The sequence below is a fragment of the Cordyceps javanica genome, chromosome 1 (assembly GCF_051103115.1).
Source record: "Cordyceps javanica chromosome 1, complete sequence".
In the NCBI taxonomy this organism is placed as follows: domain Eukaryota; kingdom Fungi; phylum Ascomycota; class Sordariomycetes; order Hypocreales; family Cordycipitaceae; genus Cordyceps; species Cordyceps javanica.
This window is the reverse complement of record NC_139295.1, coordinates 210,569-227,595: the sequence shown is the minus strand read 5'-3', so window position 1 is coordinate 227,595 and position 17,027 is coordinate 210,569. Positions and strand designations below refer to the sequence as shown.

Genomic DNA, 17,027 nt, shown 5'->3' with positions numbered 1-17,027 from the left:
CTCTCTTACTGCCATAAAAATCTACAAGTCAAGGTCTAGCACAGCCCAGGCGACGTTCATGCTCTCCACCATTTTCCCACTGTTCCTTACGGCCTCTGATGCGCCCCTGACCATTTCTGCATACGTGCGTAGCTCCTTTGCCTGCTCATCAGTCATGGTCTCGCGCTCCATGGCTGTGGTGAATGCGGCCGACGACACGAACTGGGCCTCCCAGTGACCCTCCATATACCCGTCTGGCATGCTGACCTCGCCCTGGTCCGCGATCCTCCACCCGTACTTTGCGGCAACCCGAAAGAGCTCGTCTGGAGGCAGCGCGGCGCGGACATTCTGCTCGTCCAGACGCGGTGAGCTGTCCTCGACCGCCTTGTACGAGTGCAGCAGCATCTGGGCGCGCGCGGCGAGATAGTGCGGCTGCTGGGTGACTTTTTTTGCCTCGCACATCCACTCCGCAACGTAGATGCGCGGGATCCGGGCGCTGGCAAGCATGGAGAATAGCGAGGCGACATGGTCCCGGGAGCGGGCGTACCAGAGGCTGTGCAAGAAGACGGCGCCGTCAAAGATGGGCTCTGGGCGGGGGGACGGCGGAAGGTCATTGACCGCGGTCTCTTGAGTGATGATGTATGCAGTTTGCGCAGGTGGTTGGACCCGAGCCTTGTCAGGAGACGCATCGCCGACGCGCTGCAGAACGTCAATGACTTGTGCGCGCTCAAAGGATAGGCGGCTGGCGTATGGCGACTTGAGGATGAACTCTTGTGCCTGGCCGACAGTGAACGGGCCGCCGTAGTCGGCCGGCGCGGTGTCGACGCCCGTGACGTGCCCGCCTGCGCCGACGGCATCGGCGAGGATCAGAGTCGACTCGCCCTGGCCGCAGCCAATGTCTAGAATGCGGGCGCCAGTGGGGATGTTCCACGCGCGGCAGAGGTCGAGACGGTGTTTGAATTGCGGGATCACAACGCGCTCTTGGTCCTTGGGCTTATGAAGGTAGCAGGGAAGAAGGGAGCTCATGGATGGATAGCGGTCCATGTTGGGCAGCGATGGGGACAGGGAGGAAAGGTTTCAGAGTCGAAGCTGCGAAAATATGAAGAGCGTTTTGGGGGTGATTATGGCTGTATGATAGCAGCCATGGTTTTGATAGGACAAAGTTCTATATATTTGAAGTCACTCTTTGCCATCTTTTGATAGCTTTAGCCACCATCATCGGACTTGCGGCCTGTCCTGTCTGCTGCAATTTGTGTGAGATGAAATGATGAATGATAATGAGGGTTACCCGTGAACTTACCGAGCTCCACCAACTGGTATTTTGTTAGATTATCCTAGTCGGGGAAGCGGGCTACTTGTATAGGCATCAGCTTACACGTAAAATAAATGATCACCAGTGATTCACCACATGGGAAACGCCATGACTAGCTACATAATTGGGCTCCCTCCCGCCTCTGAGAGGGTAGGTGATGATATTGATTTATTATATATACAGCATACATATGTCACTTGACCTCATCACAGTTCATTATTAACTTGTTATATTACACTCGTAGCGTAGCGTGTGCTTCTAGTTTAGCCCCCAATAACATGCAGAACGACTGTCGGCCAATACAAGGTCACTTGGTAAGCTGACGAGCCTAGCAGCGCACGCTCGCCGAGATTGATGAGATTACATTACCGGGTCTCATCCACATTCTTTTGACACATAATGATTGTGGAGGCAGTTTTTCATTGTGCTGTGAGCATTAGTTCGTCGGCTTTGACAGTGCTTCCGCAACACGCGATATAGTCCAAGCCCTAAAAAATAAAACCTGGCGACATACATGTCTGAAAGCAATGGCCAACGTTAACAGCGATGGCATCTGCACAGCAGCAGCGCTTGCCGACGACGTACGGCACCATATCTTCAGCGGCTGTCAAGATGAATACACCAGACAACACAAAGGGCTATGACAGCGACAGCGGCAGCGACAGCGATACCGTTTTTAGCTGCGATAGGCAACCGAAAACGCAAAATACTTCGCGGGAAAAGACATACTGGCACCCAATCATCATCCTCCTCCTGATGCTCATGATTGACGGCTTCGGCTACGTCATGTCCGCGGCTCCGCAGACGCGCCTGATTGAGGATATCGTCTGTCGAAAGTATTACTCGGCAGAGACGCTATCCACCCTCGGGCTGACCAGCCCGTCGGAGGACATGTGCAAGGAGCGCCCGGTGCAAGACGCCGTCGCGCAGCTCTTTGGCTGGCAGACCTTCTTTGACGGCATTCCGGGACTGGTGCTCGCCATGTACTTTGGTGTCCTTGCCGACAAGCACGGCCGACGCGGTGTGCTTTTCCTGAGCATGCTGGGGCAGACCATTGGCTTGATGTGGGTTTTGTTCATCTGTAAGTCAACTGCATGCGTACGAGCAGCATTATTTTCCTGTTTTTTTTTTCATCTCGGCGGCGGCGGCTAATCTGCGACTCAACGTAGCTTGGACTGAGTGGCCACTGAAGCTCATGTGGCTGTCATCCCTCTGTTTAATGATTGGTGGTGGAGCTACAGTGACGAGCGCCGTTGGCATGATGATTCTCACGGACTCGACTTCAGAAGACAAGAGGCAAGTTGCCAGCTGCTAAGGAGAAAACCCTTCTCAACATCAGTCAACTAACCCTACTGTGCTCGTAGATCTCAAGTGTTTTTCTTGGCGCAAACCGTCTTGATAGTTGCCGAGCTCATTGGACCTCTGGTCTCCTCGAAACTCATGCAAATCAACCTCTGGATTCCGATTCTTATCGGACTGGGGTGCACCGTGGTGACCATGATCCTAGCCGGCTCCGTCCCGGAAACACTGCAGCCCAAGGCAAAGACAGTAGAGGAGGATGGCTCAGAGGATGGGCCGCAAGGGATTCAGGGTCGCCTGAGCGGCACGTGGAAGCATATTTCGACGACACTCCGATATATTGCCAGCAACAGGAGTCTTGTTTTGCTCGTGGTTACGTTTTTAGTGATGGATTATTCGCGGCAATCCCTGTCTGTGCTGCTCCAGTACATCTCAACCAGATACTCTTTGCCAATTGCCAAGGTACTTCCCGCTCTCGAAGGTGACGTTTGAGGGATTGCACTGATTTCTAACCCATGTTACGACAGGCAAATTACATGCTTTCCTTTAGAGCATTCGCACAGCTCATTACATTTGCGCTCATCTTGCCTGCATTGGACACATACATGGTCAAGAAACTCGCCGTCCCGCCGCGACGGAAAGACCTCAGATTATGTCGAGCCAGCATTATGCTAATCATGACGAGCTTTGGGCTGCTGGTCATCGCGCCCCGAGTGTGGGTGGCAGCCATCGGTAAGCGAGAAGACCCCGTCTTTTTTTTTGGTATATCAAAGTATAAAGTTCTCCTGCTGACCGCACTCTCGCATTAGCAATCGTCTTTTATACCTTTGGAAGCGGATTTGGATCTTTTGCCCGCTCTCTCGCAAGCGCCTTGGTCGAGAAAGACATGATAGGCACGCTTCTGACCTCCGTAGCCATCATGGATACGACCGGGTCTCTACTTGCTGGACCAATCGTGGCGCAGACCTTTAGCTGGAGTCTGAATCTAGATGGTGTCGGCCGCGGGTTGCCGTATCTTTGCTCTTTTTTGCTCTGTGGCCTAGCCACCGTTGCGCTCTTCCAAGTCCGCTCGGTGGAGCGTCCAGATGAGAAACCTGCCCCAGCGGATGAAGAGAGCCAAGGGTTCTTGGATGGTGCCGAGAGAGCCAGCGCGTGAGAATGTTCTTTTTCCGAGGTACATTAAGTTTGCTTTTTTTGTTAGATTTGGTAAAATAGCTAGGTGCGGGTGGTTGAGGTTGTGAGCAGTGACGCAAAACGACAAGTATCATATCAGAGTAGAACCCTGAATACAGAGACATTTGCTTGAAAAATTCATCAATCGATTTCCGCAGAAATGTGTAAAGCATCGCGCAGTTAAGAGCGGGTACGCTGATAATGGCCAATTAGAAGCTCAAAATTATTTGATGTAAGTTAAAGCCGTAGAGATAGCGATAATGTAATACTGTATGCGTGCAGGCATGTGCGAGAGGTCGTAGGAAGGGTTTCAATCGAACATTTGCAGGCAACGCCGTATTTACTGGGCGATTGAGCTTTTCGGCTCGACTCAGATGCCTCAAAATGCCCAAAAAAGGAAGGAAGCTCAGGATGGTGCTCGACATTCATGATCACCAAGACAATAAGGGCACTCACTTCGACACCAAGGCATTATGTAGTGGACGTTGTCATGTATTTAAGTTACTAAAGAAATAGATACACCACCACTAGAACAATTGATCAAGAATATTCTGGCAAGACTTTGGCGTGCGGCCATAACAAAGATGAATGGAAACTTGATCCACCAATGAATACTTTTCGTCCCGCCGTAGTGTTTTGTTTGCGGAGCTGTCGCGCATTTACTGCTGAGTCTCGCGCTTGTCGAGAACATCACTGTCGAAGTGGATGTACTCCTTGCCAGCAGCACGCTTGTCGAGGACGTCGCTATCGAAGTGGATGTACTCCTTGCCAGCGGCACGCTTGTCGAGAACATCGCTATCGAAGTGGATGTATTCCTTACCAGCGGCACGCTTGTCGAGGACGTCGCTGTCGAAGTGGATGTATTCCTTGCCAGCGGCACGCTTGTCGAGGACATCGCTATCGAAGTGGATGTATTCCTTGCCAGCAGCACGCTTATCAAGGACGTCGCTGTCGAAGTGAAGGTACTCTTTGCCAGCGGCGCGCTTGTCGAGAACATCACTATCAAAGTGAAGATACTCCTTTCCGGCGGCACGCTTGTCAAGAACATCGCTATCAAAGTGAATATATTCCTTGCCAGCGGCGCGCTTGTCAAGGACATCGCTATCGAAGTGGATGTATTCCTTGCCAGCAGCACGCTTGTCTAGCACATCACTGTCAAAGTGAAGGTACTCCTTTCCAGCAGCACGCTTGTCAAGGACATCACTATCAAAGTGCAGGTACTCCTTGCCAGCGGCGGGGGAGCGCTTGTCGCCAGCGATGTTATCAACTGGGGCGGCAGAAGTGGCGGTGGCAAGAATTGCCAAGATAACACTCTCGGTGAAACGCATTTTGAAGGGTGCTTGTAGATGAAGTGAAGGGATTCAAGATAATGGTAGAGCTGTAGAGTAGACGGAGGAGAAAAGAGTTTTGAATGATGATTGTGGTTTCGAAATGCTTCTTGATGAAAAGTAAATCTCTGTGCTCTGGGTGCGATGACCTCGTTATATAGATATTCCAAACCTGATTGACTTGTAACTCTATCGCGTTCATCCTAACGATCATTACGTCTCATAGACTAACGGTATCGCGACGAGAGTTTCTCCGCCAAGACTAGCTGCGCTGCTTCTACTCCGGGTGAGATTAGCCCTGAGAAGGAGGACACAGTCAAGCCAACATTCAGAGTCGCCCTTTGATTTCGCTTCCAAAGGCCATCATGACCCGATGCAGAGCATGGCCACCATTACCGCTGAGACGATCAGTGTTGGGGCCTATGCGGGCCCTTGGGCCGTCATCACCAGCCTTGCCTTGTGAAAGCTGAGGACGCCTCGTGAGCCTGGTGCGGGGGGTGCAGGGTGAGAAGGATGCGCAACCCTGGCTCAGATCCGGGGTAGCGAGGCGTGCCCGCAGCCCATTGCTGACAACTTGCCCACCTGTGCCTGTCACTAAGTGAGTAGCGGGCTACCAAATGGCCGTAATACCGTGCCGCAAGACATTGATTGCCCGGCTAGCATCTACCAGCAAGAACTCAATCGGCCAACCATGTTGATGCGGTGCCATATGCACTGCGGATTACCAGATTAGGAGATCTGAGGCGGCGTCATCTCATCTCATCTCACGGGCGGGGCCCACTGGTTTCGGGACTCGCTGATCAGCTTACAAGCCAAAGACAACGGCAATCTTTCCTGTCTGTGGAGCTGAGCTAGTGTTGTCAACTCCGAACTGGGCAATCGGGTGCGCAGGATTCGACTTCGGTTGATCTTGTAACAAGACATCTTCGCAGCCACGTACTGATGAGCATGAGATGATGGTGGCGTCGCAGCCAATGGCACCACAAAGGGTCTGGTAATCGAGATAACGCTCGTCGATGGGGTAAGAAATGAGCTTACAGTCATTTAACACAGTGCAATCCGACGAGCAAGGTTTAAGCATAGGCTATAGTCGAAATGATGAACGATGCTGGGAAGCAACTCTTCTAGCAGCAATTGAGAGAGATACTGATAAATAGACGTTGGCTTCAGTGAGTGCTTGGGAGAGGTCGGTTTTGGTTGAGGATTGGTTGCGTTTGGTCACTTCATACATTGCCTTTGCAGAAGCCGTTCATGCAAACTTGATATGATGCTGTCCTTGAAGCAATTATTTTCTCGCTCCACGCCTCCGCCATATTTTGCGGCGGAAAAACGGCAGTTTATTCCCGTCCCAGAGGAGGAGCTCGATCAGGATGGATCGTCAGGAAGCCAAAACATCAACCCCCTTTTCCAGAGAAACCCGTATAGACGAGCCCTCTACGCTGTCTCGGGCATCAACTTGTTCCTGCTCGCCGTGTCGGCATTCTTCTTCTCCAAGGGATACAGCTACAGGCAAGACGTACGACAGAACCGAAACAATGAGCTACTTCGCATCAGCGACTGGTATTGTACGAATTCACTGATTTTACTACTCCCCTACCCACCGCGCCATATCCTTGTACAAGTATTCTAACTCTCCGCAAGCACCTGTTCATAACGAGGCGCAAATCAGGATTCTCGACAAAAAGGTAAACGGGAGCCTACTCAACATGGATCACTCGCTGTTCCGGTCCCCGCCTTCGCCCGAGGTGGACGCTGCCTGGGAGCGCGTCGGCAGCCTCATGCCGCACGTCATCAGCACCGACGACGTGGTCCGGCTGGGCAAGGACCCCTCGCAGACGGCCCGGTGGCCGGAGGCATGGGGCTTCGGCCCGGACGCGCACGTGGCGGAGCTCGACGTGCTGCACACGATCCACTGCCTCAACGCCGTCCGGCGCGACGTCCACTGGAAGCACTACTTTGGCGCCGACTACCCGGACGGCGACTTCCCGGCGCTGCACCGCGTCCACACCGACCACTGCATCTACGTCGTGCTGCAGAACCTCATGTGCTCCGCGACCGCCGACGTGATCACGCAGCCGTGGGTGGTGGGCCAGTCGCATCCCTTTCCCGACTTTAGCATCAACAAGAAGTGCCGCGACTTTGACGCCATCCTCGACTGGCACGAGCGCACCATGATCAGGGACACAAAGGCTTTCATGGAGATCAAGAAGCCCGAAAACTTCAAGGCCGTTCCCATGTCGGAGGAGTTTCATGAGCTGTTCCAGACGGGCGAGGGGAATGGCCATGGTGAGCATCATCATTAGATGGGATAAACTTGTTTGGCGGGTCGCTTGCTTGATTTGATTGGCCTCGGGGTTCACTACATGGCATATTCTGTATTATACACTATAAATATATTTCAAAGACTTATCTCCGGCATTTTAAGAATACAAAAGAATCGAGTTTTATCAAGTGATTCTCATTCAGTCGCCATCGCAGGGGCTCGTCAGCTTCCATTTTCTGTCCGCCTTTCCTTGAAAAATATCTCCATGTATATCGGGAAATTTTACCGAGAGAGCTGTGCGTCAGTGGGCGCGCACTTCACTTCAGCACCATGAGCTCTGCCAGCCCCTGTACAAAGTGCTGCGTCTGTTCGTTAGACGCAGGCTATGCTGTCCTGGAAGATATGAGTAGGAATAAGATGCTAGAACCAACTTAACCAACAACACGACCCCCTCCTCACGCGCCCACTTCCCCTTCTCGTAACCCCCTACTGGTACAACTTTCCTCTCCGTAAGCTAGGATGCCTTTCCTGGTAAGTCGGTTTTTTAGATACGGGACGTAGTGGGCCACCAAGCCGTTCGCATCCTTGACTACGCAGATTGCGCCTCGCCGCTAGTGAGGGCCTGGAACGCTACGGAGCCCTAGCTGAAGACTCACACACATTACGATCTCTCGGGGCTCGCTATTTCAAGCGCACATAAGAAGCCCGTGTTCACTGATGGCATTCGAGGCCACAAGACCGGAAAGGCTCTGAGGGATGGATCGCCGCCCAGCCACGCGAGAGCAGTGCTGTATCAGAATACTCTTGGGGGTGAGCGCTTGATCTGGGGCGCGGTGTCTCTGGGAAATACGAATGGAAGACGTCGAATCGACGCGTAATCTGTCTCCCCATACATGTCTTGAGGTGCAAGCAGTCACGAAGTAGTCGATATATTTGTCTTTTACAAAGTTTTCGTGTGCCTTACCCGATTAGCCAGAGTATGTCAAGAGCTTGGCAGGTCTTCAATTGAGGCGCGTACATGGTCAAGTCATATAGAACACTGCAGTTCCTCGCTTCTGCACATGCAAAAGACAAATTTCAGGTATATCTCAGGTATATGGAACCGTCTTGTCCTGGCTATTGTCCCAAAACTGTCCATATATTCGGGCATCGAAAGCGGTGGGACGCCGGAAGCTCCGCAGGCGCTCAACCCCATACTTTCCAACCATCTCAAGCAGCACCCTCTCTCTTCCGGATGCCATTTCGCCTTGGAGACTTGTATTTTCACATGAAATGAAAGTAGATCTAGAGCAAACTACTTAAACAAGGTTGTGTCTTTGCGGCAAGGTGGCCCTCAAGTGGATATGGGTGGCCCGCGCAAGTGGGCGGCCGACGTTATTAGTGGGAAAACTGGCAATTTGGTGAGTCCTGCGGGGAGCGCCGCGTTGGAATCCGCGATCCGGAATAGCGAGACGAACCTTGCAGAGCTTACTCCGGAGAAGGGACTTGTTAGTTTGCCCCGTGTTCTGACGGAGTGCCTCTCCGCTATTGCGGAATGGCCCTGCAAGGCTTTGTTAGTCAAAATCGGCGCGCCAGACCTGGCCCGGCGGCACAGTGGGCATTTTGTACTAGTTACTCTTTCTACAGTTGCTGCAGCTTCAGCTTGCCTTCAGTTGGCCATTGGCTACAGCCAAACAGTGTGGCTTGGCGCATTTCGGGGCACATGCAGAGATGGCCCTTCCCGACACACTACGGCGTAAGCTGCCATGACGCCGATTTGTATTTAGATTTGACGATGGCCTACTCTTCCTTCTTTCGCCCCCTTCTCCATTATGAGATCTCAGCCTTCCGCGACGCGAGACCCCAGAGAGACCCGGGCCGTATCGGTGCTATGGACTCTGCAGACTATGAATCACGGCGCAAGTCGCAAAATAGAGAAGCTCAGCGTCGTTATAGTAAGCAAACTCGGAACGCTTTTACTCCTTTCCCGTCTTCTTCGCCGTCGCTTGCTCACGAGTAGAACAGGACAAAGACAAAAGGACCGCGTCAGCCAGTCTCGATCCATGGAAATGAACAATGGCTCGGGCACACAGTTCAATGGCACTGGCGAGGACTGGGCAGGCAGCTACGGAGTCCACGAAGCCGGCTACCCAGATTATATGGCATTCGAGGACGGGACCTCGCTGATAGACCATGCTGGTGACAGCGTCAAAACGTTTCCGGTATGTCGCGCACAAGATTTCTTTATTTTTCAACTGCCTGCTCTTGGTTCCTATCGCAATCATGGCACCATGAAACATGTCCTCCCGCGAAACTGGTCCGGACCACGCTTACACCGCCCCAGTCCACCAGCCACTCAGGCGGGAGCGCCGAATCATATTTTGACGTTGTGCAGCAAAGCTCATATCAGGTAAACATGCCATATCCATAAAACGTGTGAGACAAGAAGGAGAATGCCCGTGCTGATGTGAACTTGGGAACTCGTAGCCCTCATATGCACAAGGTCAAGCGCAAGCTCAGGCCCGAGCAGCCAGCACAAGCTGCAGAAGTACATCAAGCTGCGACAGCAGCGGCTCGAGCTCAAGGGGCAAGTCCTGCTCCTCTTCTTTCAAGCTATCAAAGAGCCACGCCAAGATCTACGCCAAGGTCGACCGCATGGTTGACGAACTATCCAACGTCTATGATTTTGGCGTGGAAATGGAGCTCATGTCGCCGGACGAACAGCTCAAAGGCTCCATCAGCTCCATCAAGACGCAGTTCCACCGTTCCATCAACCGTGCTGCAAAGACATCCTCCCGAGAATGACTATAGCTTCTCTTACTTTGTGATGGGTTGCTGCTTGGCGGCAAAGCTGTCGCGCAAGCGGCTTGCCCGTTACATTTTTCAACGATTCATGATTTTTTTTCCTACTTTTTTCAGCATGTACTTTTACGTATACATGTCGTGGCATTGATAGATAAGAGAAAGACGTGCAGCAGCGTCCGGGGATCAGAAGGGCCACGTGCGAATAAGCTACCATAGAACTAGATATAAACTGCGGACGACTGAGGAGCGAGGCGGCCTCAACAATTCCATCACCAAAGCACACCCTAACCTTAAATCACCAAGGGACTGAAGCGCTCTGCTACCAGCAACTCCGAATTGTTTTCTATGCGCCAAACCATCAGCATGACCCCGCTGTAGGTATATTGGCACCTTGAGTGACCACGAGTCTCTCTCCTCCGCGCTGCTACAAGACCATATGTAGTTGTAGATGCACCTGCTAGAAGATTGTCCCAACAACACCCATGCAGCAAAAGCTCGGCGACCAGATGAGAACTTTGGTCAGCCACCACCAAGGTAGCCGTAGAAATTGCCGCCAGTCAAAAGCCTGCTAGTGTCCTCTACCCGCCATTATTTTTTTAGAATATACTTTGCAACCTTCCAAGCGATGCGGGCATCTTTACCCGCCTGTGGTTTGCTGGGACGACGTCTTCCCCCATTCGGGAGCCAGGCGAGATTGAGTAAGTAGAGATGCCCCAATTTGGTTTATTAATTGACTGGGGGCGTCTCCCCGGCCCCATCTCCCACCAAATCCTTCGCATCCTGCATGCAGGCTCGCGCTATCACTACAACCATGTCCCTGAGCCGTGCCTCGCAACAGGGTGGCGGCGGATCTCGCCCCCATACGGAGTACTACGTGTACTGATGTGTATCGACTGACTGTGGCGTCTACCCAAGGGGGGTCACACCTTGCAATATGCTTATCTGTCAAGCAGGGATGGGCAAAGCCAGTCAGGAGGCTGTGGGCAGCCTGAGCGCCTTTGTACGATTGCTGCTTTCCGCGGACCAGTTCTAAACGGGTAGTTACAACCCAGGTCAGCATCACCGTGCAATGCAACGCGCAACAAAACTAGGACCAGCCTCGCCGCCTCGATGCTCTTGATCCAGCAGGGTAACCTGCCATTACAGGCTGCCAAGGGCCAATCTTTCGTATTATACTGCTGACGCTAGTAAGGAGAATGCGCCCAGTCCCTTCAAGTAGCTAACCCTGCCCAACACGCCAACTGCTCCATTCCTTGCCTCAGTCAGGATATAGTTACTTGCAGCCTCCCGTGTCAGTGCGGCAAGGTACGCTGGAGCCAAGTAGTAGCCTGCCTTTACCGTCCACCAAAACTCCCATGAAGACAAAACCGAGTTGGGCCATACGGACCGCTGAATCGGGACTTTCTCCACATCAATCTGCGGACGCTGAACCTGGGCGGCTTTGGGCTGTAGAATCATCTTTTTAGTTTTTATCCATTTCTGATTGATGGTGTTGGAGTCAATTGGCTATCCACTGTCCGTTGAGTGAGTTGCGCTAATGCTGAAATGGAAATTAAGTGCGCTTATTGGACTACCGGTGTAATACTATTTATAATTCCTATTGGATTAATGTCTATTGGATAAGCAAGTTTACTCATCGTAGTTACTATAGTACCTGCTAGATAGTTTCTATAGCGCGCCGACACGAAAGTATAGTCAGCGATAGCAGCGATGTAGCGGTAGTCGTGTGGAATGGTCAAAGTTACCGACCAAAGCCAACCAGTTTCGGATGTACCTTGACGTATTGACGCTTGGTTGACAGCAGTGCTTCAGTGGAAACTTGGGGGGAAGCTTTTGGACAGATCCAGCGGCATGGTAGATTGTTGAACAAAGGCGAGGGTCCTCTCTCGTACGTTCAGTTTCGGGTCCGCGTCTCGGTATTTGTCTTTTGAGGGGCATTTCGCTCATCCGGAGCCTTGTTCTTGACCGCGGTGGACACATTCCAAGGGGCCTTTTCTTTTATTCTGCCGGGGAGGCCATCTGCGAGACACCTACTACAGGGTAATAGAACGGCAGCTCTCGGAGCTTTTTCAGTTTTCAAGAGGCAGGTGTCAAGCTCATCAGCAGGTTATTGCCGAAGCCGTGATACTAGCCAAGTACCGCTCTGTCGCGCCGTTCCTAGAGCTAATCAGGACAGGACGTTATGCTTTCAGCATCCACGAAACCGCGATTCCAATAAAATCGACTAGTGACGCTTCGGTCGCTGTGGATGGGACTCCAAGCAGTCCAAGTACACGCATGCCAAGGGGTATCGTGATAACAAGGACGAGCGGGCTAACCTACTGGATGTCAAGCTGTTGTCCAACCTGCCCAACCTGCCCAACTTTGCAGCAACCGGTAACTCACGCGCGGTAAATCTCCACGGCGCGTGTTAGCAGATCCGTGACCCACGGAGTGAACGTATCTTGGACCCAGCGACCTAGCGCCGCGATAGATTCTACTTGACGATGATGAGCTCAAAACAAACTATGGCAATGGGCACTAGGCTATCGTTAAGATACTGGACGAGGCAGAATCGAAACCCGATAAAACTTACATGGGTATAACAAAGCGAGGACGGGCTGCCGTGAACGTGCAAGAGGTAAGTGGCAGAGGGCAAGGCTCGGACTTGTAGCGTGGCTTAAAGGCAAAAGATGGGTATGTCTTGTCTTAATTTAGACTATATCACTGTTTATGTTCATTTTTTAAAAAATAGATGTCCGATCGCTATTCCTGGCAAGATTACTACCGTGGTCTGTGATGGAATGTTGCGTGTCGCGACTGTGGTAGCAACGAGAGTAACTTGACCAAGTGAACCAGCTTATCGATCGAGGCAATAAAAGAAAGGAAGGAAGATGGAAAAACACTTCTATATATGCCGCGAGCCTCTCTAAACCTTGACCCACATATCAGGAGCTAGATTCAGATTCAACTGCGTGGCATCGTAGACCCAATCCGTGATTTCCTGTTTGACAGAGAGTGCCGTATGCGTACCAGAACAGATTCCGTATACTGTAACTTCTATATAGCAGTGTGTTAGCCTACATCCAATTGGGAAATACCAAATTCATGAGTTTTTTTTTTAATTTCTTTTTACCTTTTGGCAGCGCGGCGTCGTGGCCTCCTTCACTCGCTATCCCGACAAGATCGACATTGGTGACAGGAACCGTCTTGGTCTTGTACGCCTTCTCGACGTTGATGTCGACGGTAAAGACCTCCCTGCGCGAGGGGTGCCGAGCGATCAGGAAGCGCCCCTCCCCGACCTTTGCGTAGAGGCTGTTGTCTGTTCCCGCCCAGTCCGCGTCGGCAATGTGCAGGTTGACGCTCATGCTGTGGAAATGGCTGCACAGCGGCCGGGCATTCCAGTCCTCCGCGGGCTTCACGTCGCCGGCCCAGACCTCCCAGTCTCTCCGGTACGCGAACCGCCCGGGCGCGGTGGGTTTGGCCTGCAGTTCCTTGCCGACTGCGGAGAATTGATCGAGAAAAACACTGATCCGTGAGCCGGCACATCTTCCTTTGAGTTTGAATCCTGGTACGACAAGTTAGCTTTTGTATATAAAAACAACCAAAATATGAGGCACTCTTTACCGAGGAGATCCCAGGCGTCTCCTCCGAAAGACCAGTCTGTCAGCTCATCAAGAAGTCGGATTTTCTTAATCTGGTCGAGTGCGACGGTATCTAGTCCGAATGTATCTACCATGTCGATATCTTGTGAGACCTTGAAACCGGGAGATGGACCTTCGACAATGACATGCGGCTTCTGCCCGGCACCCACAAAATCAAGTTTGATCTTGTCGTACGTTCCAGATCCATAGTTGTTTGCCAATTCGAATTCGAGAGACAGCTGATCCAGACGCGCGCAGAGCTGGCCTTGACTCTTGGGCGTCCATTGCCAGTGCTCGGGAGCGGCCTTTGGTTTTGCGGTGTCGCAAGCGAGAGAAGCAACCTTGTCATTATACGCCGGGCGCGACTGGTAAAGGTCGACACCGTGGTAGTCGGCCTCGAAATACTCGCCCTTGCAGCCTTCCTCTCTGATAGTTGAGTTTACGTCAGTATTTATATAAGTCTCCATGCGGCCACTGTACCGGGTCAAGCGCTTACAGGTAAAAACGACAGATGCTGGTAGAACCATGCGCCTTTACGCCAGATACCTTGCCTTTGTAGTCTTGCGGTACATTGACTTGACAGTTCAAGGGTGTTAGTCGATGCAATGGCGATGTTTTCAAAGAGAGAGGACTTACTGCACTTATTGCGAGGGACATGAACGGTAGTGCAAGGCGGATTGAGAGGGCCGTTCTGGCAAAGCTCGACGTCAGACCTTGTGCCTAATACCGGGTAGTTAGACGGCATGTTCCAGCCTCGAGTCCTATTCCAATATTTCACTTGCCACTGGTCTTTGTCTTCTTTCTAAAACTGGAAAGAATTTTGCAACAACCGTGCTTGTCCCCAGCTGCACATAATTTGTCAAATTGAGACCTAGAAATCGCTCTATGGTGATGTTGCATACCTCTGCGAGCTTTCTGGTCGAAAGCAAGATCGGAACGCTTCGAATTAGACCCGAATCCTGTAAAGGAGGAACATGCAGCCGTGTTGATGCTCCCAAGTAGGTCTCGAAGGGCCTGCTCGCCGTCGGGAAAGACATTGTCCAGTTCATGACCAATATTGGCATAATGCTGCATTATTCCGCCGACTTTGTTGGCAGTCGTTAGTTGAAACCATGTATCATTGTTGGCTTGTGGGGAGTCTTACTCTGCGCATCTTCGGCCTCTGGGGGTGCAGGATGGTCCGGCCCCGGTATATCCTCTCTGGGGGAATACTGAGTAAAGACGGGCGGGAACTCTCCATACAGCTCGTATATTCCGGGAGTTCTGTCCATGAATATGTCGGCTGCGTTATACAGGCGGCGCTGGGTGTTTTGGCCGCCAGCTTCGTTGCTAGAATTGTCGCTATCCGAATCACTATCCGAATCGCTGTCCGAATCACTGTCCGCGTTACCAGCTAGCACTCCAGGAAAATCGGTGCTAACGTGACATCTGTGTGCATCTGGGCCGCGCTCATAAGTTTCGGCATCGTATTCCGGGTTATCGATCCAAGTTGCCTCGTCCACACGATTATCTTGTGTATCTCTCATTCGCGTGTATCTCCGTATCTGTCGCCAATTAAGACCTCCGAGCGCCATCACCTCGTCTTCGTTGTCGTTGTTATCGAGAATATTCGGTGTGGCACGAATCTCGTAAAGCCACTGCCCATATCTTTCCGCTGACGATCGTTGCGTTGTCACCGAAACATACGCAGTCCGGAAGACAAATCCGGGCTCATCCGATTCGTCCAGACCGCACCCGTTTGGTCCGGATGAATAGTGCCGATTCAGGTCGAAGGAGGAGTCATGGTCCAGCCAGCCGTCACCTTGAGGCTGAAAACCGCCGGTACCACGAAGTTCTCGAGGCGACCTTCGATCACCGCGATAGACGAAGCCGTCTTGACTTGGAGGGAGTTGTCTGCGGACGGGAACCTCCTTCAAACTGTCACTGGCATGTGCGGCTGTGAGGCAAGAGAGCCACAAAGCGTGGCCAACCGTGACGAATTGTGTCCAACGCATACTTGAGGCGAGCGGCTACTATCAAGGAATCTCTTTCGCTTGGATAGCTAGAAACACCTCGATGGTTGTCAAACGGTAGAATGGGTTCGGGAGGGCGATATATATAATCGAATTGGAGAACATCAGCGCACTTCCATAACCTACTTGACCCGCGCAAACTTTTGGGCCCCGTGCGAAGTATAGTTGGATGACTATCGCATGCCGCAACTACCCTACGAAGGGTCATGGGAGAGACCTCCTCCAAGCCTTAAGCAGACCTGCAGTAGACCTGCGGCCTTCTTTCAGGAGCCAAGCCAAGCTCTCGAGCCCACTGTAAGTATTTATTTATTAATTCAAGGATCATAATCACTCTTTCCAACGATTCGGCCCGAAGCCTCCACAATAGAACACGCCATAAGAAAAGACGGCACCTGTCGCTAGGAGCCGTTGGATATTGCACTACAAAGAAGCTCAAGGAGGCATGGTTCAGTGAAGAAGGGACGGTTCAACTTCAAACTATGCCATGGCCCAACTGGAGCATTAGCGAGTACGAGGCGAAATACATTTATAGAAAATATGATCAGGCCATTGGGGCATCGAAACCAAGCCTCCCATTGCTCGCATTGCTCATGTGCTTGCATTATCGGGCACTATCATATAGGAACAGGTTATCAAAGATGCTATAATTATGAGCTTTTCAATAAGAATCCGCAGCTCAATCAGCAGTTGGCAAGTATATCAGTTTTCGGTATATTACAAAACCCCTGACAAAGAGTGGGGGATCGCGACGATAATTTTATGCCTACTCTTCGTGTTCTGGTTAAGCATCGCATTACTTTTATTAGTGCAGTACGGTAAGGCGTCCATCCCCACAGAGACGATCAACGGCTTCCAAGCTCATAGGGCGGAATCAAAATTGCAAGCTGGTCAGTGCAGTCGATTAAAGTTTTCCAGAGCCAAGGATTCGGTCCGGTCGCTGGCGCACGAAGCACTGCATCCTGCCGAATTTCTGTCCTCTGTATCAAGGATAGATCTGCGAGGGGCTGGAGAGGACAAATGGACGTCAGATACAAAAATCTAAAGTACAATAGTCAAGGCGCCCGTACGCTTTCACTTGTTTATTGTCTCTGCGCGACCAACTTGTTGTTTTACCCTGTGATATTTGTCTGAAGAAGCTGCAGGACGATTGGCAGCCAATGACCAAAGACACCAAGTAAGACATGGGCTACCAGTCGCAAATCACAAGGCAGGGCGAAAATATCCGCTGTAGGCAACCAGCAACGCACGGCAAGT

The 17,027-nt window shown here is 51.7% G+C and overlaps 6 protein-coding genes across 6 annotated transcripts; 3 read left to right on the top strand and 3 right to left on the bottom strand.

Annotated features, from left to right (window-relative positions):
* Positions 1-21: 21 nt before the first annotated feature.
* V2A60_000070 (uncharacterized protein) lies at positions 22-1,023 on the bottom strand (the record flags this gene model as incomplete). The annotated part of the gene is made up of 1 exon (XM_083251442.1): positions 22-1,023. The coding sequence occupies one exon, from the start codon at positions 1,021-1,023 to the stop codon at positions 22-24; it is 1,002 nt and encodes a 333-aa protein (XP_083107568.1).
* Positions 1,024-1,837: 814 nt separating this feature from the next.
* V2A60_000069 (MFS transporter) lies at positions 1,838-3,746 on the top strand (the record flags this gene model as incomplete). Its single annotated transcript, XM_083251441.1, has 5 exons — positions 1,838-2,372; positions 2,461-2,587; positions 2,656-3,052; positions 3,118-3,322; positions 3,400-3,746. The coding sequence occupies 5 exons, from the start codon at positions 1,838-1,840 to the stop codon at positions 3,744-3,746; spliced, it is 1,611 nt and encodes a 536-aa protein (XP_083107567.1).
* A 676-nt stretch (positions 3,747-4,422) lies between these two features.
* Positions 4,423-5,091, bottom strand: V2A60_000068 (uncharacterized protein; the record flags this gene model as incomplete). Its single annotated transcript, XM_083251440.1, has 1 exon — positions 4,423-5,091. The coding sequence occupies one exon, from the start codon at positions 5,089-5,091 to the stop codon at positions 4,423-4,425; it is 669 nt and encodes a 222-aa protein (XP_083107566.1).
* A 1,267-nt stretch (positions 5,092-6,358) lies between these two features.
* V2A60_000067 (oxidase ustYa family protein) lies at positions 6,359-7,394 on the top strand (the record flags this gene model as incomplete). Its single annotated transcript, XM_083251439.1, has 2 exons — positions 6,359-6,656; positions 6,733-7,394. The coding sequence occupies 2 exons, from the start codon at positions 6,359-6,361 to the stop codon at positions 7,392-7,394; spliced, it is 960 nt and encodes a 319-aa protein (XP_083107565.1).
* A 1,734-nt stretch (positions 7,395-9,128) lies between these two features.
* Positions 9,129-10,138, top strand: V2A60_000066 (bZIP transcription factor; the record flags this gene model as incomplete). The annotated part of the gene is made up of 4 exons (XM_083251438.1): positions 9,129-9,288; positions 9,359-9,555; positions 9,678-9,743; positions 9,821-10,138. 4 exons carry the CDS (start codon positions 9,129-9,131, stop codon positions 10,136-10,138), a joined length of 741 nt encoding a protein of 246 aa, XP_083107564.1.
* A 2,908-nt stretch (positions 10,139-13,046) lies between these two features.
* V2A60_000065 (uncharacterized protein) lies at positions 13,047-15,755 on the bottom strand (the record flags this gene model as incomplete). The annotated part of the gene is made up of 7 exons (XM_083251437.1): positions 13,047-13,177; positions 13,254-13,685; positions 13,745-14,187; positions 14,258-14,336; positions 14,398-14,481; positions 14,664-14,846; positions 14,906-15,755. 7 exons carry the CDS (start codon positions 15,753-15,755, stop codon positions 13,047-13,049), a joined length of 2,202 nt encoding a protein of 733 aa, XP_083107563.1.
* Between the last annotated feature and the right edge of the window lie 1,272 nt (positions 15,756-17,027).